General features: G+C 38.9%; 1 protein-coding gene across 1 annotated transcript in view; it reads right to left on the bottom strand.

The window, feature by feature from the left end:
• Nucleotides 1-26,561, bottom strand: part of SORCS2 (sortilin related VPS10 domain containing receptor 2) — a 552,065-nt gene that overhangs the window by 353,141 nt on the left and 172,363 nt on the right. The window contains exon 2 of the mRNA XM_051798400.1: nucleotides 17,937-18,004. Within this exon, the coding sequence (XP_051654360.1) occupies nucleotides 17,937-18,004 (68 nt within the window). The remainder of the gene's footprint in view (nucleotides 1-17,936; nucleotides 18,005-26,561) is intronic.

Genomic DNA, 26,561 nt, shown 5'->3' with positions numbered 1-26,561 from the left:
TCAGGGGGCACCTTATTCATCTGCATAAGTACCTGATGGAGAGGTGTAAAGAAAACTGAGCCAGACTTTTCTCTGTGATGCCCAGTGACAGGACATCAGGCAATAGGTATGCATTGAAACACAGGAAATTCCATGTAAAAGGCCTTTGAATTTGAAGAAGGTCAAACATTGGCAAAGGTTGCCCAGATGGGCTTAGAGTCTCCACCCCTGGAGATACTCAAACCCAGCGGTGCATGGTCCTGGGCAACCTATAGCTGACAGTGCTTTGAGCAGGGACCTTGGTCTAGATGATCTTGAGAAGTTTCTTCCACTCCAAATTGTTCTGTGAGTCTGTGAAACTCCATTACAGACTCCTGTCCTTTTCTGTCAGTTCAGCTTGCTATGAGCAACTGGCAGAGACAAAGGACTGTCCAGCTCAGTATTCTGTGGTGGTCATGCTCATTTTTTAGATTATAATTTTCAGTAAACAATTTTATATTTAAATAATGTAAAATGTATCATTTTAAGTTTGAATCAATTAATTTTCATGAAGAGTACTTAGCGTGGTTAATATTTTCCAAAGTTTTCTAGGATTAAAAAAACCAAACAAACAAATAAACAAACAAACAAAACCCGAAAGAACAATACATACAACTCACCTTTCTTCCTCCATGGAAGAATCAACAGTAGAGCAAATCACAAATTAAAGCATAAACCTAATGTTTGCTTTCTTTCAGCTCATCTGATTAGAGCCATTAAATTTGCATCATTCTTAGCTGTGCAATTATTATCACAGAGAGCTTAGCCTGTTAAATTCACATTGCAAAAGCTTTCAAGGGAGAGATTCTTCTTTTAATATAACTTCCACAGGATATAAATGGAGGTTATGTTATTTGAGGAATCTATTTTCCTCCTAATCTTCCTCCTAAAGGAGAAGGTGCTCAGAACTGATTCATAAGGACCCAATAGTTCCTTATTCCAATTCAAAGAATACAGAGTAGAAAATCATGAATGAGTAGCTGAGAACAACTCCAATATTGCTTTTCACTACATCACTATGATTCTCACAATACTCAGTGAGTTTATTCTCACTTTCTCTCACTCCGTATCTGCTGGGAAAAAAAGGGGGAAAATGAATGATAAGGAAGGGAAGATGCAAAGGAAGAATTTCCTAAAACAATAATCTCTTAAATAGCTTCCTCTGCATGTACAAGGTATTTATAGTAGGGGTTTTCAAAACCATATCCTGCAACGGAGAATTCATGTTGATTTATGGTTCCCCTTCCTGCCCATTTATTTTATACTATAATAATATTCAATCCATCTAAAGGTAACAGAGCAATTCAGAACAAAACCTGAATCATTTCTAAAATTAGACAAGATTGCTTACCCAGCATGGATGCTACTCAAATTGACCATTAAAATCTAACAAAAACATACAATCTTTGCTGAGAGAAATGCCCCACATCCAAGCTGTCTAACATCATTGCATAACGCCTCTATTTAAACCTAAGCAAAACCCTCATTTACATGATTCAGTAACACTATAAATTAGTAAGTCCATTCTTCCTCTGAGCACCAACCCCTTTTCCTAACAAGTATATGGGTAATTTGAGTATTTTAAATTGTTAAATGCTACAAATCTAAGGTATTGGGTGTTTTGTCTCTTTCTTGGGATTGTTTCTGTGAGCAGCACTGACACAGAAGACATGTGAGAGATTCACTCATTAGTGTTTTCATTCATGCAGCATTGGCTCATAATCTTTCAATCTGAACTATCTTGTTTCATTTTAGTTAATGCTCACTGGGGAAAACATTGCCATTCGAAGTGACAGAATGGGATGAGAAGCAAACAAAATAGGAATAATATCTTTGCCACTGCCCTCAGAAGGAAATGCCAAAGGCCTAGAATGCACAGGCACCCAAAGGCACACAGCCATGGTCTGTACATGCTGCACTTTGCTAAAACACCTTGGTTAATCAGGTTTTTGGTTCACTGCCATGCATGGGTCTGGATGTCTTTCTCCCTCTCTATTGCACAAAGGTAAGGATACCTTCTTACTTCACATTGTCTTTAAAAGGATTGAGTAATGAGGTTTCAGAGTTTCAACACTCAATATTGATAAAACTAAACAGTTCCAAAAATAAACTAATCACTGTGCTAATGACCAAAGCTCTGGTCTGAATTGTCCACATCCCAGGAGAAGAGCATGTTTCACAGCTGCACTTGTATCAGTTTCCTGGTCCTTCTGCTGCAGCTGCCTACAGGAACATAATGAACTCTGTTGGGGCTTCTGACCACTTTAACTTCTTGGCTGTGAGCAATCAGACCGAGATTACCAATCCTTCCAATGCACAGTTGGTCTTATGTACTGTTCATTTATAAGTGGGATGAAATTTATAAGTTAATGTTGCTTTAAAAGCATTTTTGACATGTCAGAGTGTTATAAAGCTTTTTGTCAAGAATAGGGATGACTTCTTCCATGTAGTTATTTTCTTACTTGCCTTACTACTCTTTGACCATCCCTCACTCCATCCAACCCCTGAAAAAACAGAGAACAAACATGCCCATCCAACAGAACAGTTACTACCTCCCTTTCTTTTTTAAGAAGCTCACTAGAAAATAGTTTCCAGAGAAATATGGCTAAGAAGCAAGGAGTCAGAAAGGTATTTTTGGTCAAACCAGATAAGATGGGAGATATCAGAAAGAGAAAACAAAGGAATAGACACGTCTGTCACTTCCTTGCAGCCTACTGGCTACAGTAAGGGTCACACATGGTTGAGCAGAGCAAACACCAAGCCCTCTTATAAACTGAAACATTAGATTAAAGAGCCCTTAACTTCCCTTTGATAAGCTGAAAGTCTGAATGCTGTGCACCTCTGACAGCAGGCCATTTCCTTCAGCTTTCAAATGCTCCCATGACTTTCCCCCCTTTCCTACATGCATCTGAATGTATGGACAAGAGGCCCTGATGTATTTCAGCATCACTCTCACAGCACCACACACAGAAAACTCTTCTCCCTAATCATGAGTGCGGTTTACGTGGAGTTCATAATTACCCAAGACACAGCCATGAAAGGCACTTCTCTGACTCCTACAACCTTTTCACCATCACAATCTTTGACCATATGCCAACACACTTTGTACATCATATCCCACATTTCTTCTTCTCAGGTAAATAGCACTCCATTAAGCTGAATTTTGCTTTAGTGGGTCAAAAGAGAGCTCTTCTGTCACTACAGTTCTCATAACTCTGTCAATTCTTTTTTTGTCACCCACAAGTCTAATCAGCATTAATTTGTATTTACTGCCACATAAATGGTTAAAATATTGACTAGAAAAAGGTTGATAGTTATCACTGCTAAACTCCAGGCAGTTACTAATGCTGAAGTGCTGGGTCCCACACTTTGGCCACACCTACCCCAGGCAGCACTACAGGCTGGGGGCAGAGTGGCTGATAAGTGGCCCAGAAGAAAAGGACCTGGGGGTACTGGTCAACAGCAGCTGAACATGAGCTATCAGTGTGCCCAGGTGGCCAAGAAGGTCAATGGCATCCTGGCTTGTTTGAGAAATAGTGTGGCCAGCAGGACCAGGGCAGTGATTGTCCCTCTGTACTCAGGGCTGGTGCAGCCACACCTTGAGTGTTGTGTCCATCTCTGGACCCCTCAATTTATAGGAAGGTCACTGAGGTGTTGGAGTGAGTCCAGGGAAGGGCAACAAAGCTGGAGTAGGGTCTGGAACACAAGTCCTATGAGGAGCAGCTGAGGGAGCTGGGGGTGTTCAGCCTGGGGAAAAGGAGGCTCAGGGGAGACCTCATCACTCTCTACAACTCCCTGAGAGGAGGTTGTAGCCAGGTGGGGATCAGCGTCTTCTCCCAGGCAACCAGCGATAGCACAGAGGGACATAGTCTTTGGCTGCACCAGGGTAGGTTTAGGTTGGACATTGGGAGGAATTTCTTTACTGAATGGGTGATTAAACATTGGAATGGACTGCCCAGGAAGGTGGTGGAATCACTGTCCCTGGAAGTGTTTAAGGAAAGACTCTGTGTGGCACTTGGTGCCATGATCTGGTTGACAAGGTGGTGTTCAATCACAGGTTGGACTTGATGACTTCAGAGGTATTTCCCAACCTAATTGATTCTGTGATTCTGTAATGTTAATTAATTTTAAAATATCTGTGAATAAACCAGCTTTAATATATTCAACATGTGCCTTATTGATACTGCATCATGCTTTCAAACTGAGAATAAGTATCTGGAAAATTCAGTTTAAAAAGATAACAAACTCTCAGAATATGACACAGAAAAGAATCAGTGAAGCAGAATGTAACAGAATGTAACAGTTCAAAAACTCCCAGACTAATTTCTAAAGAAAACAGTTTAAGTAGAATTTTGGTATAGATGTGGAAAAACAACATGTAAATCAAGAAAAGCCATTTAACTTGTAAATTTCTGTTGGTGAAACCTCTTTTTCTATTTCATAAACAAAACAGTTCACATTCATACCAGATCCCAAGTGACTTGGGTGCTCAGTAACTAAAACACAAACCTTGATCAATGGTATATTTTCTTTGCTTGTTTATCAAGTATTTTTTTCGTGGACATCTCACCATTTAATTGCAGATATTTTGGGTTACTCTCAGAGGAATCAGAGGGAAGAATCTGATGATAAGAAACACCCATTCTCTGAAAATTAGGTGTGTTACCAGGAATTACTTATCATTTATATAAATATTTAGCTTATTTATTTAGCATGTGAACAAAGACAATGAACAACTTGAAGCACACGTTAACAGCTTTGGTGAGTTTTACAATACTCTGGGTGAGTCATATGCTGATTTGAAAATAAAATATGAGAGCACCAGAAGCCACACCTCATGTGCACCCTACCACTGACCAAATTCTGAGCAATGGCCCCACACAGCTGTAGGCAATCAGATCTCTTACTCTTACATTTTGATATTCCCATCTTTAAACAGTGGTGGTCCTGATCCATTTGCTTGTTTTCCATGTGGAGCTAAGACAGGTGTTGTGAGCAAACTGTGACAGAACCTACTGCCTTTCTACAGCCAGTTGTCTTGCTGCCAGTCAGCTGTCTAGGCAGGACTCAGTTAAGCCTGGTTAACTTAACAGAGGAGAGGGACTTGGTTCAACACTAGGCCTCTTGCCATTTGCTGTCAAAGGCAGACAGAAACCAGGAGCCAAGAATCTACTCAAGCCACTTTGCCTCCAGTGTGCCTCCTTGAAATCTGCTGCCCATTACAGTAAGTGGCAAAATGAATAGTAAAGGATGAGGCTCAACAAAGATCCTTGCTAGTGACAGAGCAAAGAATAGGTCAGGGAGATGAGAACGAGTGGATGAGCAGACATAGTTCTAACACACCACTACTCACCATTTTAATGTCCAAACCAACACCATCATCATCAGATGCTTAGAGGAAGCCCAAGGCCTTTCAAGCCTGCAGTTTTTACTCAGAATAATCTGACCTATACACAGTCAACACTGCTGTCCTCCTACCCCAAGGAAGATCACCCAATTTCTGCCTAGATGAAAATGCTTTGTGATGCAAAAAGAAAATTGCTGTGCAAACTGTCAAGATGAGAAAATTCTGCTGTTGAGCTTGAGTTTAACCCCTTTTCTGCTGCAGGGCTTCATCTGTGGAACAGATACTCCAGCAATCCAATGAGAGCCTCCTCAAAGGCCATCAAGCGGACGAAAAAAGGAATGGGAACAGATGATTACTACGTAAGAAATAATAGTGCACTGCACAGATGTTCAGTCTACAAAATCCACAACTGGTACAAAACTGTGGTTGAAGTCTATTGTTAGTTTTAGACCTGACTAGTAACCCATACAAATCATTAGAGCCCCACTGCTTCCAAAAGCGCTGGCACACTTTAAGCCAATTCAGCCACCCTGTTGTCAAATCCCCCAGTAGGGCACATGCATTTGTGCCCTAAAATACAGTTTGCTTTCAAGAAGAGAGCTTAGCTGGTCCCCAAGGGTGACACCACACAGTTCACTTCTTCTGGAGTGACTTTTTTCTGGTAATCACCCTGTGACTCGCTGACGGGGAAACCCTGCTCACTGTGAGCACGGCAGCAACAACAGCTGCTACTTCTCATGGGAATCTTACAGACAGGGTGCATAGGAAAATCAAACAGTGAATATGCAGCACTCTGTGGAGTTCCCAAAATGAAAATTGGAGTAAACCCTGTGTGGTCTAGGCTCTGCCTCAGTGTCACCCCAACATTTGCTTTGTAATGTGTAACACAGTAATTTACTTTACTTTGCTACCTGCAGGAGAGTGGGCTAAAGCCTCGTCATAAACATCATTCCCCATTAGCCAGCCAAACTGGACATATAGACTCAAACCAGGACAGAATCATAACAGAAAAAAGCTTTGTCTCTTTGTTCTTTAATTTCTCTCCTAACAAAACACTATGGTAAAGTAACATGTTCAAGGGAACAAGCTGCAATGAAACAAATGCGACCTGACTCCCTTTTGTTTCCCATCCCATCCTGAATGTTCTCATGGCAAAGACTGAATCAAGGCAAATCCACTAGGTTCTTATAGATTCTGGGGTGGGTACTGCATATTTTGTTTTTCAAAGCTAATGCTGAATTTCATTCCATTTCCTTTCACTTGTTTCCAGTTAACTTGTATCCATCACATACTCCACAAAAGAAGCCAGCTTTGATGGTAAGATGACAAGAGATGATATCCACCAAACTGAGTCTCATACAACTTCTTCTCAGCTCATAATCACTTTTTAAAGCCATCAGCACTTTTTACTCCAGTGATTTCAGGTGTCTACATTTAACCCTTGAAACCCTGTCAATCAACAACATACATGTACAGAAGTATAGGTCAAGCTAAAGACGACTCAGAATTGTCCAAACCCCAAATCCAACAGCAAATTCAAACTGCTGTTTGAAGTCCACTCTTTGAATGAGACTTTAGCTTTACCCACATCCCAGGATTAGTATATGAATTCTTGCCCTCACAAAACTCTGCTTTGCACATTTCAATATTCTTACTTGAAATAACTCTCTTCTAAGTGAAGCGTCATTAAAACAAAAATTCTCTTTCCTTTCCTGGCAAAGTTAATCTTCCTAATGTTTGTGGTCACAATAATGTTTACCTGTGGTAGAAAAATCTTCAAAAGAAAAAAAAAAACTTTAATCTGCCATTCAGTCTGTCTAAAGCTTTATTTAGAAGAGCCCATGTTACAACCAATTACAGCACATCCTGCCTAATTACCTGAGAATTGCTCTACAACAAAATACAATTCTGTGACTAGAAATAATAGGCTTGGCTTTGGTTTGTGGATTACAGCAGCTGCAGCCAAGAGATGTCATAAATAATGTACCAGCAACTAAATCAAAACCTATCAAGAATTCATACTGCATAACAAAAGTGAGGACAAAAAGTTAATGCTGGTATCCACACTGTTCTTACGCTGAGCGGTTCAGCGCAAATGAGACCAATGTTATCTTTTTCTACAGGTAATGAAGTGACTTGGGTGTCTAAACAAGTTTTAAAGAACTGAATTTCCCCTGTTAATGATTTCAGCATTTAGGAATTTTCACACTTATTTTTACATTCATATAAATAAGGTAACTATTCCAAATCATTCACAATAGAAGAGATTATTTCATATTGGGAGAGCAGCAGAGAGGGACCTCCATAAAACAGATAATACCAATTCTACAAATGGAATTTTAAAAAATTGTGTCACTTCACAGAGGAGAGAGTTCAGGACTCTGGAGTGAGTCTGGTGGACAGTCACTAAGATGTTGAGGGAACTGGAGCACACAATGTACAAGGAATGGCTGCGGCAGCTGGCTTAGGTCGGTCTAGGAAATGAGGCTAATGGGGAATCTGACTTCAGTCTCCCAGCACAAAAAGGAAAGTTATAAACAGGACAGGATCAGGATACACAGGGAAAAGGCAATAGAAGGCAAGCACAAGCTGCAAGATGGGAAATGCCAGTTGACATAACCCCTGAAGTATATTTAAGCAAGGAATCAAGGTCTCCTCTAACTGTGACCTGTTAAGGCAATGCTATGATAGGTTCATGGTGGTTTATTAAGCATATTTGTAACATACTTTTCTGATCTTTAAATAATTAACTTTCTTTCCTTCTTTAATTTTATTTAAATGTGTTTCTTGGATGCTTTCCACTCTGGAACACCAACAGACTTGTATATTCACCCAAGGCTACATAGAAAGCCAAAGCATGAGAGTGTTCACTCTAGACTTCTGCACGTTGCCAGAAAGAGCTGCACTCTCACAGCGCAGAGAAATAATCTTTTACTGGTGCATCCTTCCCATTAGCACTGAGCACTCTGAAAACCACACCAAAATAGCACCAAGACTTTAAATATTATGCATCTGAAATCATCATACATACAAAACTCCATCAACATGTACATTTTGCTTCCAATTATTTTTAAATGAGGTTAAAAAGTAAAATATTAGTATTTTTCTAATTTTACATGCTGAAGAAAAAGCAAATTAAAACCCACTGAAACCTAAGAGACCAGCATTTAGCATAGACACTGCCAGGGTTAGGGTAAAGGGAGAGAAATCTCAAACTCTGGTCAGTGTACTTGAGAATAGCACAACTTGACTTTTAAATTCTAGCCCAAAATGATATTCCAAAATTAAGAGCTGGTCAACATATGGTAAGAATTAAGATAAAACAATGCTAAGTATCCAAATTCTTGGAGGAGAGTAAAATTTAAAATAATTCTCTCCCATGAATTAATATTTTATACTGAAGTCTTCGGAACAGCCAATGATGCTGAGGAAGGATGAGCAATACATTCTAAATCATACACAGAGCAGGGCCATACATCCTCTTCCTGCCACAAAGGAAAGCTTGAAAGACTGGCTATCAAAAGGTTGAATGATGTAAATGCTTTTGAGCTAAATTGTTAAGTTTTTTTGACTTAAGAAAGCATATTTTACCACATATCTGCGTTACTTGTTTCCTTGGCTTTTGCCCAGGGGTGGCTGTATTTCACTGATACTGTGACGTCTCTTTATTGAGGGGTGTAATTTGAACTGCAATTGCCCTCTTCAAGAAAAACTACATCCATTTGGTAAAGAAAGCACATACCAGATTTGAAGAAAAAAGTTAACTCAGACAAGTGCTTTTCAACAAACAGGCGATAAGTATTGCCCCATCCCTGATTGAAATGACAGTTTCAGATCCTAAGATAGAAAGTTAGGAACAAATATATTCACAGGTCCATTGAAATATCTACAGTTTGTCAAAGCTCTGGAACAGCTTCAAAAATCAGGTTTGGAGCTGGTATGTTAGGCCAAAGTACAAAAACTTTTGGTAGGTACTTCATACCTCATCCAAAATGCAGCTTCTCCAGTCTAGACTGGGACAGTCAGGCCTGGAAGAGACAGAAACCTAATCCTATGAAAGAGGCAGGGTAATAGCCAGCAGGAAAAGGCCACTAAGAGAGAAAATTAGTGAGAAAGTGAAATATCTTTTTTGAAGGTTAGCTCAAGAATGGGTATTTGTTGAAACAAAGTAAGTTGCTGTCCCTGTTCTATATGAAATAGGAGGGAAATTTGGAAAAGGGAAATAGGGAAGCAGAAGTAGGAAAGGACAAACCCAAATTAAATATAAATATTAGATATAAAAACCCCAAACCAACCAAACAAAAACAAACAAACAAAAATAAAATAAAAAATTAGCTGGAACAGAGATTCAACAATTGACTAACTGACAAATTATCAGTCCTCTGTTCCATGAGAGGCTGCAGGGAGAGCCCTCAACTAACCTTTTGTACTTCAAAATGCCCCCCCCAAAAAATCAAGACATTTAAATTTTACCATAAAATGGATTTAATTTTTGTCAACTACCTACATCCCCAAATTCTTCAGCACATAAGATTATATTTACATTTTAAAAACTGATCTGTATGGAGTTTTTAACTGTCCCAACCCTTACCAAATTAAAGCAGAGAAAACTGCCTAACAATACAAAGATCTCAGTAAGTTAGTTATGTGGGAAATACTGCCTTTGTAATTTTCATGCTGAAAAATATATTCCATACTGCAGGGATAATGAGGGTATAAAACATTAACACTACATTTTTCTATACCATTCTGCATAATTAACTATGCAGCTGTTCATTCATTCGGCTCCAACACCCAAATTAATCTGTAATCAGTTTGCAGAGGATGCTCTGGAGCAGACTGCACGTACTACAGAGGCGAGTGAAGCTGCTCACGTGCCACATCCCACATCAGTGCACAAGGTGCTCAATTCTAGGAGATGTAACAGGGGTTTGCAAACCAGCATTTTCAAAACATCAGCTGAGAAAAAGCACTGCGCCATCAGCTTCCTTGTAGTGAAACTGTGGGTAAAAGTGTTCTCAGGTGAGTATGTTAGTGCTCTCTGATGGACCCTGTCCTTCTCAGGGTCAAGCCAAAAACTTGAAGGACACAAGCATGAAACATCCATAAACATTATAGCTCCTTTGTATTATTTGTATTAACGCAGTATTACAGCCCCAGCACTGATGGGGGCCCCACAATCAGTTCCCCAAATTACTTATATTCCAAAGAAACAAACAGGGCAAGGACCAAGCAGAGGAAAGCACAGTAACAGTAGGTTCTTCAAACAAGGTCACACAGTAGGCTGAAGGTAGAACCAGCAGCTGAGTGGAATGTCCTATGTACCTTATCATAAGGTCACCAAAGCCATGACTTCACCGTTTTCAGATTTTAAAAATATATCCTATTCAGGTTTTTATACCTCATTAATCATCACAAAAATGTGATGAGCAATGAAACTAGCTGCTTTGATTGTAGTTTCTTATTTATTTCATTTTGCAGAGTGGCAAAGGAAACACTGCTTAATATATATATATGGTGCCATTCCATCTGCCCCTGGGTTATGGGCTCTGCACCTCCCTGCTGTGCTAACCTGCTGACAGTGGGACTTAATGGATGACAATGCAGCAAAGAACTTCTGATTAGCCAAAAACTGATGGCTCAACTGTTTTCATATGAATTTACTACAGAGGAATCATGCCAAAAAAAAGCTCCAAGATTGCAATTCTCAGTTTGCTCACAAAGTGGATCATGGGCAAAACTTCCCTCTTTTATGCAAGGAGGGAGGGCAAAAGCAACGCAGATGCAAAATTACAAATCCCACAGATGACTAATGCATAGAAAGATGTTGTTTCCTATTCCTCACCTTAAACCTGCCTGCTGAGGCTACCAAGAAATGTGATCATTTCTGTTAAGGAGGTTTATGCAATAAGATGCCATGACAAATCTGAGGAAACATCAGTGAGGCAACTTTCCTGAACTTCCTACCCAATCTGGATGGGTTTTGGGTAGAAGAGATTCACTTTATTACTGTCACTTCCAGCTAAAAGGAGTCTACTCAAAACAAGAACCTGTGGTACAATTGCCACACAGTCTGCAGTTCCAGTTAAGACAATCAGAAGTTCTGTCACTTGGGTCCAAGTCACTCAAGCAATAAGACAGGATTCTTAGGCCATTTAAAATAAATGGTTATTCTTTCTTAGTAAATTGACTCACTCATTATGAGTTATATACTGCAATGATTTAACTCATTTTCCAGGAGGAAGATTAAGAAGAAAAAAAAATTCCTCCTGTAAAGCAGCAAAATCCCATGCTCCAAGATATATTTAACATGGTCAGCAGCAGTGCTGCAATCAGCTTCAATAAACACAAGTGTACTGCAAGCAAGAGCCTTTTCCTAACTGCGTAAATCACAGCTTTCTAGCTGGATCTTAATCCACATGTCATGCATTCTTTGTGTATTCATGAAAAAAGTGTAGAAACATGTAAACACCCCAAATCATCATCACTACTCCAAGTTATTGAAGATTTGGAAGAGCAGTTATGACAGCACTCTCATCTATAAGCAACAGATATTCAGTAAAGAAATTTGGATAGTCTTCTCTGCTTTTACTTGCTTGTAAGATTTATTGTTTCAGTTCAGACCTTCATATATACTAAGACATAAAAATATATTTTAATTGCTGTTATGGCAACACAGACATAAAAGTACCCGCTTAAACTACGTCCCGTGCTCTGGAGCCTTTTGGAAGACATCTCCTTCAGAGGAGTCTACAGGTCACAACTCAGAAAAGGGTCCCAAGTATCCACGACCAAATTTCATTTCTCTATTGAGTGCAACATCAAGGTAAGAGCAAGCTTACTGCCAACCCACTGTGATGGGTCTTGGTCTTAGAACAGTCAATGGTAGGTCATACAGAAGCAACATCGGCCCCCTTTGGGTTCCTGAATCAATATCACTGCCCATTAGAAACATCAATAATCATCTATTCAACACCTTGCACATTCCAAGGCTTGTCAAGACACGTTCATTTAATTTCCTTTATCTTTTACGTATTTTTCCTGCTTGACACCCATAATAAAACACTGACGACATGCTGAAACCCACTACATTCACCTTCTAACTATAGTTTTACAGCTCATTTTAAACATCCAAAATACATTTAGAAGAGTCTTTCCTGCATAATTCAACTCATAATGATGGACTGTAGAGTATTAGCAAGACAGAAATTGAGCAAAGACAATTAAAGTCTTTGTAATACTATTAGGTGAATATGTAAATATTATCAAAGAGAGCATAAAGATCTGTTTTTCAGTAAGAGAAATAAAATTCTAATTGTAGGACTGCCTTTTCAATGCTACTGTCCAAAACCTTTGTACAGCAGAACAGGTATAAATAAGGATATAACAGGAGCACAAGAGAACTGCACAGGTATAGTTAAGGACAGTTTATTTTGATTGCAGAACCCATATTACTCGATGATGCATAAGCCAAAGAAAGTACAGCTACACATTAGATCCCAAGCTGAGTTCACTGGGCTAATAATTAGAAAGCTTTTTTTTTTTCTAACTTGGAAACAGAGCAAATTTGATATGAAAATCACAGACTCAATAACTCCATCCCTTGAGGCCATTTCTGCGAAGTCACTTTTCAAAGCAGAACTACAATATAAGGCCATCTGGAAGTTCAAGTTGCTGCAGAATACAGTTGCTCATTTATTAAGCAGCACTTCAGACCAAAAATTTCACTGAGGCACTACACTGTATATTGAGTTTTTTGTTTGCTTTTTAAATTAATTTCAGGAAATAGGTAAAATGAGTTTCACCTACAAGTCCACAGTTTGGAAACAAATGTCCATATTCATTTTCACACATTCTGTGATCCACGCAGGGTCTGGAAATTTTACTTTCCTGAGCAGTATGTTGTTCACTGCATCACCTTAGAAGAATCTCCTGCTCTTTGTAGTCTGGATTTTAACCTTAGTGTAGGCATGCACTTTGTGGGAATGCCTAAAGCATCATGCAGTCACTGTGCACCGATTTGCTCAAATGAGTCTTGCCCTTGAATACCTGACTTTTTGTGGGTGCAGACAGAAACAGCTGTGACACCAAAGGCTATTCCTGACTCCTTGAGGTTTGGCAAGCATCATGCTGTCAGTGAGGCTCTCCCAACTGCTCTCACCTCTACCTGCCCAGCCACTGACCTGGACTTACAACCTCCTCACACAACACTGTGACTTTGCTCCCTCCTCAGGCTGCATTTGGAGTTAGGAGTCCCAGGAAGTTCAGCTGGGACATCCAACCATATTTAAGGAGGTGGGGAAGTCTGTTTCTTCATTTAGCATTTCTTTTTTGATAACATGGGGCACCTGAAAGCAGGCCCACCTAGCACTGAGCATGCAGTGCTAAGATCTGCAGTGAACATCAAGGAACGCCGTTTGTTTTGCTTTGGTGCAGCAATAACAACATGGTGATGCCATTGGGAACAATGGTAATTACACAGCAAGCCACTTTAGCACGACCATATCATTACAGCTCGATAATATGCAATCAAAACTTTATTAGCAATCATCAGCAGCATCTATTATTCATTGTTGAGATCAAGCTAAGGAAGGGAAGGCTGCATTCATACCAGAAACAGGACTCAAAGCCATTCTAAGCACTGGGTTGGAAGCCAATTCCATGGCTGTACAGTGCTGAGTCACTGCACAACCTTCAGCAGAATTACCACCTCAGTTGTGTCATGTATAAAATGGAATAATAACAATCTATATTTCCAAGAGACATTATTAGGAATAATTTTAACTCAGATGTACAGATAAGCACTAGCATTAATTTCTTAGGGGCTGCCAAGTCAAAGTTAATCTATTTGATTGTAAGATTCAAGTATTTACATCTAAAGTTGCAGGCATACAACACGTGCAAACAGGTACCTGAGGTTGTAAAATATGTGCACCAATATATTTATGCAAAATTTGATCCATAAAGCATATGAAAACACAAACTAAATGGTCAGTTTGATTCAGCTCCTTTATACTGTAAATGTGCTGAAAAAATATGTGTGTGGGCTCTGACAGGAACAGCACTAGTGTGCAAAGTATCTTCTATGTATGCACAACTCGTGACAATAATTTTAGTACTTGAATTTTCAGTTTTAGACACAGCATCAATTTTTTTCATTATGCTAATGAGGCCTAACACAACAACCAATCAACATACTTTTTCCCAGTATGTACCACAAAAGTAGACCCAAAAACAACTCTCTGTTTCTTCTCAAAAATTTATTTTAGTTTATATTCAAGAGGCAACCAATGTCATCTCTATTTATTTCCCTAGATTATTTGAGTCGAATAATGATTCAATGTACTTCAATCTGAACAATTAGTTAATAAGCAAACTAGGAAAGCATCAGAATTAGCTGACTAGAGAAGCACGCTGGTGTTTTCTAACTACATGCTTCCACCAAGATTTTGTCTTCACCTCTTCAGTGCAACCAGACATGGTTGCTACTAGTAAAAAACTTGTTAAGGCTTTCAGTATCCAGCACTATTTTCCTTGTTCATTCAACAAGAAAAAATTCCAAGGTAATACAAACTTAGGCCTCTCAAGCCTGTAACCTGACTTATTTGGGCAGGCACAAATTACCTACACAAATTAACAGTGCTCTGCAGAGGCACAGAAACAATGTCACCAAGATTCATTCACCTGCAAATCTTCTTCACATAACCTTCCCCTACCCAGGCATCTACCACCGACAGGTGTTTTTTACCACCATTTGCATTGTTTTTAAAAGTCTGACTGCAACTCCAAGGTTACTAAGAACAAAAAAAAGCATCATTGAACCATCCTTTTTCATTCTTTGTTTCACTAAGCAAGAAGAAAAAATTCTTTGGAGTGATGGGAGAAAAACAAAGAAATGAAGAGGAAAATATGTTTTAGAGGAAGAAAGATGCAGTTTCAAGAAACTAGATAACTGATAAACACCCAGCTAGGATGATATTTACCGACCAGCAAGTTAAACTGGGAGACTGACATTAAAAAAATTACCCCGGTGGGGATTGATCAGATTATAAAACTGGTTTATTTTCACTTAGTGACTAAGTCGCTTAGAGAACATTGTATCTGGTATGATGTAGCCAGGAAGAAAAACATTGAACCAATTCAGGAAATAGTTGGACAGAGTCTATTCCCCCTAGTGCACAGAAACAGATTAATGGTATTTCTCCACTGACAAAAAAACCCCATACCATTTTTCACACCTGTTTTACTGCATATTTGTTCTGATGCAAGTGAGAGGAATGCAAAAGAGAACCAAACAAAAAAGTTGAAAAATATATACACTATGCATTCCGGGCAGGTTGCCACTGTGCGTGCAACACCTCAGTTCCATCAACAAACGTGGGTGAAAACTGGTGAAGCTCCAATCATTTTAGGCAGGGAACAACAAAGCAGTTCCCTGACTGCACAGACAGCTTCATTCAGTAATTTAGCACAAATAATGAGCTACATCTCAGAGAGGTACTACTTGATATTCTTGCAGTAGCTGGTCTGATTTGTGCTTTTCCAGACCCAGGCACTTTGTAGCTCCCCAAGTCCAAAAACTGCATGTGCCACTTTTACACCACAGTGGGCAGAAGTAGAGGAAGGAGGTGAGCCCAGACCAGAACATATCCAGGCATGGATCAGCTACAACCCATGACCCAAGTGCTAATCTTAAGCACTTGCTTCCTTTCATCTTTTCCATCCTAGTTTTATAAATCACTGAATCACAGAATGGTTTGGGTTGGAATTTCCTGATGATGCACACTAGTATCATTTTATTTGAATGCAGTTCACACCAGTTCTTTATACCAGCTGTCAGCAAGGTCTGAATGACATTGTTTAAAGGGTTTATTTTCCTAAAAGAAAGCAACATTATCTGAAGCCTGTTTTATGTTTATTTTAAAAGAACAGAGAGTTTATTTTGAAGAGTCCAACTGAATAAGTTTAAAAGCCTTGTATGACAGATTACACTGAAGCGTGGAGAGCAAAACTTGAAACATATTGCACATGTTGCATGGGCCACTGGCATATAATAGGAAAGCAATGTGTGCTTACGCAATTGGGAGTATCCAAATTGCCATTTGGTTGTCTTCTTTGCACAAGATGTTGGACAGAAATTAAAACAGAAACAAATGTGCAATTAATTTTGCATTTTGTAAGTTTAAAGGATAGTTACAAATGAACCATCACAGCCCTAAAATGGCCAGTCCTGAGCCAATACTAAGCAGCCTCCATTTGATCTTACTCTCTTTCCTGAAGACCCCCTTTCTATGACCAGAAATTTCCTTTTTACTTGAAAATACCCTTGGACCACTGGCCCTGGCCAGACTGCACTCCTCAGCCACTGGTATAACAATAACCTATTGCAGATGCACTGTCACTGAGAAATCCCACAGGGTTAAAACAACGCTGCCTCCTTCAAAACAAGTAACAAGGTTGGTGTGCAGCATGTCCTGTTCATAGGCTTTTCCCACTCTCTATTCCCCTACCCACTCCTTCTCTTGGATTGTCTCTGTACAACTCCTTACACATACAGATGAAGGTTGAGTCCCCACACAAGCTCTTGGGACAATATGAAGTTTATGAGTACCTAAGCCACAGGGTTTTAGATAAACCATTTTTTTCTAGACCTGAAGCTTATGAGCTACATAAGAATTTCACACAAGACTGCTCAACTAAGTCTCCTGTCATTTATTTCTACTGCTACAGATAACCAGCAAAACTAGCATAGCAAATATTTGAGCAGTATTATATTTATTGATAACAGTGAAATACTTTGACTTTTCAAGTGTACATGATGGGTCTAGCAAAAATTTCTTGTGGAAGATTTATACAGATACACAAAAAAATTAGAGCACAAAAAGCCCCCTTAGCAAAACAAAACTAACACTTGAGAAGATAATCAGTATGACTAGTATAACATAGATTTACCTCAGCCCTGGTTCTGTGCTGATGTACACCTGAGCGTGCAATCTGTGCACACACAGAGGCAAGAAGCATATTGATATCTTAATTCGCAAATGTTACAGGAACGAGAGTCAATCAGAAATTTATTTGGATTACTACTTATTCCCAGTTGTCATAAAACACAATATAACCTACATCGGTAGCACATTCCATCCAGACAATCAAGATTGCTTCTGAAGCAGGATTATTTACCAAACTCGGTACAGTACTCGAGCAGCAACAACTCCCAACAGACACATCCCAACACAGCAACCATTCCAAACTTTTTATGTAAATTTGATGCAAAATTTCTAGGAAAAGGAAAAGCATGGCATCCTGCAAAGTGGCATCAAGAAGGTTCCTTATATTCTCTATCACTGTTCATCTCTACTGTTAAAGTTCATTTCAAACTCTTTCTTATTGATGTACAGGAACTACACTGAAGGAAGAGAAGGAGTAAGAGCCAATGACAATCTGTATAATACTACATTACTATCAGTCAGCTACCAACTCAACTCAGCAGCAGTCTGGAAAAGGAAGAGATGGATCTATTCCAAGAACAGCATGGGGGAAGGTTATAGAAAAAAAAAAAAAGAGAACTTACCTCCACAAAGAGCTCTCCAGCACTTTCCCCATGTCAGTATGATAATACTTGGTAAGGATCAGGATCACCTAAAAGAAAATGAGAATATATATTTAAATATGTAAACTGATATAAGAAACAGAAGTAGATCATAGGCAGCATTATTTTGGGGAACACAAAAGTGAGGCTTCTGAAAATCTGAATGGTATTTCACCTCAATTTTTACCTGTTAAGTTTTGCTTTTAGACTGGCTTTTTCCTTTCTCTTTCTGGAGAGAGTGATTTCAGAATTTGAAGTTTCCTGCAAACCCAGTGACTTTGTGAAAGATTGCCCTTTTCACATGAGCAGTCGAGTTGGAATAGTCACATAAATACCACCACACACATGACACCCCCCAAGCAATCTTTATGACTTTCTCAGCAGGAAGAACCAATCTGGTTGCTAGTTTAAATTTAGGAGGCAATTCTACAGAAACAATTATTTTTTTAATCCAAAGTGTTAAAAAATGGTGATTAACTTTGATTATCCAGATAACAAACACACACAAAAAAATTAGCTCTAGTCTTCCCTACAAGATCAGAAATGCAACTTCCATAGCTATAATTTTTCATTTCTTGAAGTATCACATTTTTCCCTTTGTGAACCAGCTCTGTGCTCTGTAAATTACTCATCTGCATCACCAACAGCCAATAAAATACATGAACAAATTTCATAGACAAAACATCTATGACAAACCCAATGAAAAGAGTCAGCAAGAAACACTTTCCATCCGCTCAATATCTGACAAATTCCCTGGTTAAACAATGTAAAACACTAGTCCACGACCAGTGTATCAAGCTGAATGCTGTGGTTTACATTTATACCCTTTAAAGACTTAATTCACCTGCTGCCATATTAGTGGTTCTTAGACCCATGTTCCCATAACAACCCCACAGAGGTAGAATAGGAAGAAACATCTGGCTCCTCACACAGCTGTAGGCTTCCTTTCATGTGGGGTCAACCCTGGGCTCCAACAGTTTGGAGCAAGCTGTTATTTAACTGGCACTGCCTCTGCTTCTGACCCCCAGATGAAACCTGCAGCAAACAGCAACTGTAGGCACTCACTTTGATTATTCAGATAATTAATATGCCGATGATACATTTATGCTGCAGTCTCTGTGTGCTGGAGCTTGCGAGAGAACAGAATTCCAGACCATGGTTGTTATTACAGGGTACTTTGGAAATAACGAAGTGTTTTACAGAACTGAGCTATAATACCAGTCTCACTCAGGGTTATCTAAACCTAATAAATTCACAACACGTGTTCTTTGATGTACATTGATATAAGTAAAAGCAAAAACAACCTATAATTCACAAATAGTATTATTCCTTCCTATTCTCAAGAGAGTCACAATCTACCAGACCACTTAGTTGGGATTTGATTATTTATAAAAATAAAGATTTAGTTTAAAACAAAGCAAAAAAAAAAAAAAATCTTTGTAATAGGTTACAAGACTTACAAAGCCAAGAGAAAGAACTACTTCCCAAAGCAGAGAGTATCTATGGATGAGATTCCTGGCTACAGCCCAAGCACACTCCATCAGGTCAGCTATTTATTCTATTGTCAGTGTCTTAACTACAGTTTTTTGCTGGTGCTTGCAATTAAGAGGAAAGGGAAAGAATCTTCACCACTGGGAGCATCTATTGGCTTCAACTATTAAGGAAAAAGTTTCAGACTCTGCTTTTCCAAACAATTGAAATTTCTCTTAGGCCACAAAAAAACATCACACCTGTGATGTTTTTTTAAGAGATACAAGGATGCATATTTGGTACATGAAAATAAAAAAGAAAATGTCTAAAGATATAAGAGATCACATTCTTGTTTCCTTCCATTCATGCAGAAATGGAGACTGAATCCTGAAATTAGAGAGCCAACTTTTTTCATCCCTGTACATCCCACAATCACTAAAATTCAGATGATTTTCAGCAATGTATGTTGGAGCCACCGTGCCACAAGCTAATCTTGACGTTTCATTCCTGAATTAAACCAGTTAAAATCACACACAGAAAATCCTATTGGGTTTTGCTCTGAATATAACCTGTATGGGAGCATCAACAAAGCACCTTCCAGGTAAGCCATTTCTGTAACTCCGCACCTGTTGGAAGTGTTAAAGATTTTCAGGCTTACTGCACTGCTGGTTAGCTGGAGTTCATCGAGGGCATGCACACACCAAATCAGAAAGCCACAGTTGTTCCACACACTTCAACTGACTGGCTTTCAGGTTACTGCAAACTGCATTGGGGAGCAGCCACAGGCAGTGAAAAAGCCTCTTGACACTGCAGGATTGGTGCCTTAATCTGAGTCACAGCTCTGAAAAACAGATGCCGGTACTTTCCAATCTCACTAGTAAATTAACTGAAAAATTAAAATACCTTATTTTGCATTTTGGAAGTGGAGAGAATGAACTTAGTAGGAAAAACAAAGCCATAATGAGCCATCTTTGAATTCTTGAACACCATTAGCAGATTCCTGTCGCAACTTAAGAAGTATGAGGCTGCTGGGGGGCTGACACCATTTCAACTATGCCAGTGGATTTCATCCCAGTATCCAAAATACAGAGGTCAGCTATTAAACAGATTTTACAGCACTGTCCTCTGGACTGTGGGCATTTTTCCAGGTGACCATCCTAATCATAACAGTACTTCTTCTAAATTAATACAGATACAAAGAACAGAAGGAATTATTTCACAGTAAAAGCACGAAGGCCTTCAGGATGTCTGGATTTTATGCGGCATTTTTAAGAGCAGAACCCTGTTTCACTGATTTCATTTTAATGAGACTCCATAATTACAAGCATTTTACAGGCTGGATGGAAGCCAGTGTTCATACACGTGGCTCTCCTAGTGAAAACACTTGGGTGGCCCTTAGATGGGAAGAGGCCTGAGGCACAGCAGCAACTGAGCAATGATCAAGGATAGCATTCTTAACCAGCTCATACTACCAATCAGTCATGGACAGCTAAAATAAATTTAACTTTTCTCTGTTATTATTTTACAGCTAAAATAAATCTAGGTGATGGAGGAGAATTAGATTTACCAGATCCTTTATTTACAGATGGGTTACCTAGAAATCTCCAACCCATCCAGATTTCCAGAGACTTGTGAAAGCATTTTAAACCACTGAATCTTAAATTCACTCCCAGTTCTTTTGATTTAGCTCCCAGAGTATGACAGAGGGGGTAACAGTAACTTACTGTTCCATGCTAGTGATCTATGAACACGTGATGGTGCTTCTGGACAAAAAAACCCGAAAGCGAAAAAAGAAAGTGAAAACTTCTAGCTTTACCAAAGCCTTTGCCCTCTCCATAGAGCCAGAGTAGGCCAGTATTTCTGCATATGTGCAAGGTATGGAAGATAAATCCCTCAGGATTCCAAAAATCACATGCAAAGTGCATTGGAAGTAAGTTTTCAGTGGGAATAATAACTGTAGTTCTTGTCAAGTTGTCTAGGCTGGGCATTCAGAAATTTCTCTACCTCATCCATTTTTGGGGCAGGGCAGGGGGTTGTTTGCTCAGATTTTGATTCTCCCATGCCATTCTCCTGCTTCCATAACTTAGTTCCTGCCTGTGTGAATTCTCACTGTTACAGCAGTCACAGCTCAAAACTGTTCTCCAAACAAAAGTGTTGAAGCAGTTTCTGACACAAAATCCTTTCTGGATGTAGGCCTGTCTTCAGGAGTGCACTGGGTTCACAGTGCCTGACAGACCAGGAAAACAAATGGAAAATTCCACAGATATTGTTACCCATTAATAATTAAAGTTAGAATGATCTATGTTTATCCCCTCTCCTTTTCTGTTGCTCTCCTCTGAAAATGTTTTGCAGCAACTCTGGACCGAAAAGAGCAAAACTTCACTTTACAGAACACAATGTGCTTTTAATCACTTCCTAATATAACTTTGGTTTTAAAGAAGCCCATTTTAATCCTCTCTTTTCATCACCATGTCAGCTAGGAGGGCTGAGGAAGGAAAAAGGAACAAATTCTTGATCTTTCCTGGTGTTTATATTTTATCTTTGGGTCTTTTTCCTTTTCTATGAAGGATTTGCTAAGATCCTTCTCTTTTTGATAAACGTGGAAATTTCTTTTTCACCCCATGCTCCCTCCATGATGTTTTTTTTTTTTTTCCATGGACTATTCTTAACAGAGATCTCTCTTTTTCTATCTCCACGCAGATTCTTTCAGATTAAGTTTTATTTGACCCCTGCCATTTGTGATTTGAAGTAATTATTTTTTTTGGCATCTATTCAGAACTTTATTAGCAAAAGTCTCATACTTTCAAATGTGTAATTGCAAGCATGATTGCAAGTTTTTGTGTTTCCCCAGGTTTATTAGAAGGTGAGAGCACGCTGTAAATACTTCTGGGCAGCCAGAGCTACCAGGAAAATAAATTGCTCAGACAGACTCAAGTTTCTGCAAACTTTTTAGCATCTGTTTAATTTAATTCAAGTGAATGAACACACTGAAATCCAAAGAAGTGTTTATGAGAGTCACTTGAACAGGTACTTAATGCTCTGTGTGACAGGAACATAAGCTGTTTTGCTCAAGAACACAGCCTCACTCACCTTTTCAGCTATTTAACTGTAACTATGCCACTGTGCACCACAACTATTTTGGGGAGATCAAGAGGTTCTGGGCACAGCCAATTAATTCGTCACCACCACCCCCTGTACTTCCCAAACTTCCTTGACAACTAATAATCAAAAACCTCCCTCACAAATCATAGGCAACCACTGCTCCAAATCCTTCAAGCCACTTCTGCTTTTGCAGCAGCAGGGTCTTCAATCATCATGCTAAGGCTGGCATTACTTTTCACACTTCTTATTTAAAACAAAGACTTTTATGAGAAAAATAAAACTCCCAAGATTATTAATATGAAGGTATATTACCACAAGGGTATTATATGGAGCAACTGCCATACTACTATTAACAACTACATCATATTTTGATTATGCTGGGGAAACTGTAAACAGAAAAAAAAGGTTTTAGGTTTACTCTGCTGCAGCATTATGATGGAAGGTGAAAAAGCAGACATTTAGACCATTACTAAAGCTATTAAGAATTCACTGTATAAGTTTCTACTCCTCCCTGGTAATAAAGTTCTTAAAAGCAACCCGTGATTTAACATGAAATACTTGAAGAATTAGATTTATAGTTCTTCCAAATAAATTGTATTGGCAGACAAGAGAACTTAGTGCATATGAAGTCAGTCACTGGACCAGTGCACTTGTCTTAAGCATTAGTGATAATTCTGTACAGTGAATTTATTCATAATTCAAAGTAAGACACAATAATGGCTCAATTCCTGTTCTCTAGGAGGTATTTCCCTCCACAAGAGCTGAATAAGTGCATAGTCTTGAAAGCAGTAGTTGTGATTGTTTCTGGATTCAAAACCATTTTAAATATGGTACTTTACACATTTACTTTACACATTGACACTGAAAACATTTATTCAGAATAGTAACTTTAAAATATCAAATATATTTAATCCACTATCTAGCACACGACGGGATTATATTCTGTTAGCACTGTATAAACACAGGAGAAAAAGATGACCTGATGCTTTCAGGAGCCTACAGTTCCAGTTCAGAACACTTCACATCATCAACTGATGTCACATTTTCAGTGCAAGCTTCTAAGAAAATTATGTTTATGTGATGACACTCCATACACACTGTGTGTGTGTATATATATATATATATGTAGTTTTGGCTCCTCATCCCTACCTTTTAATTCTAAATCCACTGATTGATTTCAATCATATTTAACAGATAGATAGATAACCATATGGCTGAAGCAGCCATACCAGTTCATACCACAGCAGTAAACAAACAAAAAAACCACAACAATTATAAGAATGGGGAGTGCATATAAATAAAGATGCTTCCCAGATATATTTTCCAGTCTTCAGTAATTTGCAACTCAGGCAGTTGGGCTATTACTTCAGTTTTTAGCAGTTGGCTGCTGGGATAAGCACAGGCTTCTATGTGGTACTGCCCGACCCACCCACAAAACAACAGAGACTCTTGTGAATGGAACTGTCAATGGTCAGTCCTCAAAAATCAAAGCATATGTAAAACTGGTCAGCCAACCTGGACTGCTGGTACTCGAGCACATTCATGTTACTGCTCCTCTCCAGAACCATGAGGTGCAGGTCCAAGGTTTCTGGGCACGCTGCAGATGCAGAGCAATGGGAACTCAGTTCAAAAGCCACAGAATTACAAGACTCAAAATTCTAGATTAAATCTGCAGCTTGGGAAACTGTCTCACATTTTAACTACTTTTTCAATTAAACTTCCTGTTCTTTTTCAAACAGCCTAAACCAATGTCACCTCTGATACAAAAATCTCCAGTTTTCTGTCATTGCCTTTTTCTACACAGCCAGAGCAATTTTTAAGTTTCAATATTTAACATATTATTTGATAAGCTCTTAAAACCACATTTGCAAACATGCCAAGCGAATAAATTTCTAAAGCATGAAGCAAGAATTTTTTTCCTAGTCTGTCTAGTCTACTAATTGTAAATTTTTCTGAAATACAGACCAGCTTTACTTACCTCCTCTAGTAATGTAATGTAAATTGAATTAACAATACTTCCTGCAGAACCAAACCTATTGTGTGAATATTCTTTTTCATTCCTGTGAAAATTCAAGAGGAAGCAGAGCTAACATCCAAAGACAACACACGTAAAACATCTTTAGTCTCTTTCAGATATTTCAGGAATCCAACATTATGGATAGGCAGTTCACCTTGGTCATCAATATTATATAGCTATTCACTACCAGAAAAGAAAAATCAGATTTTAAGTGCTGTTTGTGAAATATTCCCAGTCTATCATGCAGTGTTACTGCCCAATGGTAAAATATAAAAACTGAAAATGAGCTTCTCATCTGCAACATTAAATCCTTTTTCAAGGCTGGAGCTTTTTTCTTTTTTTTTAAATTACCATAAAAATAATTACACTCTTTATTTCAAAAAAGAAATTATTATGCAAGACATATGGAAACATCTGTAGAGGATACCACAAGCTGAGAAGACCATTCCTTTGACGCAGGGCTGTTGGCAGATTTGTTCATATTGGTTACTCTCCCTCACAGCTGCTCTGTCTTCACCAGAACCACAACATTAAATATCACTGCACTAAATAACATCATATTTATCAGAGGTTGCATCAACCTCAAAATAACATTCAATTATCTCTGAAATGGCTTATGGTGTTCAAATAAGACCTAATTACCTATCATAAAGAGGCTTTATAAAGACTGTATGTGGGAGCAAAGACTTTGATATTGCATCAAGATCAGCCGAAGAGCCACAAATATTTAATATCCTTCTTTATCATGAATAAGGACTGAACTTTATATTTTCTGAATATTGCAGGTACCTGACTTTATTCTTTATAAATGAGAAAGACAAACATGGGAACATGATCTACAGAGGGGAACATGAGCACGCGCCTAGCTGGAAGGGGTTCCACCAGGACAAACATCCTAAAGATCAAGGCTGTTCTAGTATACAGACAGAGTGATGCTCATTAATATTTCAGTCAGAAAACCAGAGACACAGCAGATCTAGATACAAAACTTGTTTCACACTTTTTGAAATATGGAGTGTTGTGTACATGCACAGGGATACTTTAAAATAAGCAGAGTTAAAGTAAAAATCAGGGCTGGACAATGACACAAAAAGAGAGTGAAGGGGATTTAAAAAAAAAAAAAAATAAAAATTCAAGGTTGCCTAGTAAAACAGGAATAACACAAAACAGATCTGAAGCTGATACTCTAAGTGCTGTCTAAAAAAACATCCTCCAGTCCTCAAGCTCTATCACCCTTCCAGTGAGGGATGCCCAGGTGCCTCTCCAAGCAAGGACCATTCGCTCCCCATTTTTGCACAAGGACAGAGAGGGGCCAACACACCTGCTTTTACTGGGTGGAAGTTGGTCTCTTTACAACTGCCTTTCATTTTAACTGTTTCACCTCTACTTGTCTTCCTAAAACAATCCATTTCAGAAGTACCAACACACTGCCCCTAGCGTAGTGTGAGAGGGAACCGTTCCCACTCAAATGCCAAGCCTGTCTGCTCCCTGTGGCCACATTTGGAACTAATTTGGAACACCTCAAACGACATTAACTGAATTCAGCTACTGTAAAATACTGGGAAGGACCCCCTTTGAGAGGAAGAAGGATGAAAGCACATTTATCTTCAGCATTATCCCTGAAGCAGCAGAACTTTATATCTGTGCCAATAGAAAGGGCGTAAAGGAGCCGCAGGAACATCCAAGTGGGTTAGGAGACTATTAGAAAGGGCTTGGGAGCAGTTGGGAAAATTGGTCAGGGGCCAAATATGTCAAAGAAAACACTGGAAGGGACCAAGGGAGTGCTGGAGAGTTCTCCACATTCAGTCTGTAGCCAAACCAGAAGGTTTCCAATCTGTGAGCCCTGAATTTTCGCCAGCTTTTTGTATTTCCTCACCCAGCCTCTGCCCTAGGTGTCCATTACTTTAAGAGCCACGGGGACATTAAAGCTAAGTAGAATTATACAGCATTATCTGTGGGAAAAAACCCAGTTATTTCACCAGGCCACATCATTTTGGATCCCCACCTAACGGTGTCTT

Source organism: Manacus candei, unplaced genomic scaffold (genome assembly GCF_025592945.1).
Source record: "Manacus candei isolate 608988 ecotype Guabito, Panama unplaced genomic scaffold, ASM2559294v1 h1tg000048l, whole genome shotgun sequence".
In the NCBI taxonomy this organism is placed as follows: Eukaryota; Metazoa; Chordata; class Aves; order Passeriformes; family Pipridae; genus Manacus; species Manacus candei.
This window is presented reverse-complemented; position numbering and strand designations above follow the sequence as displayed.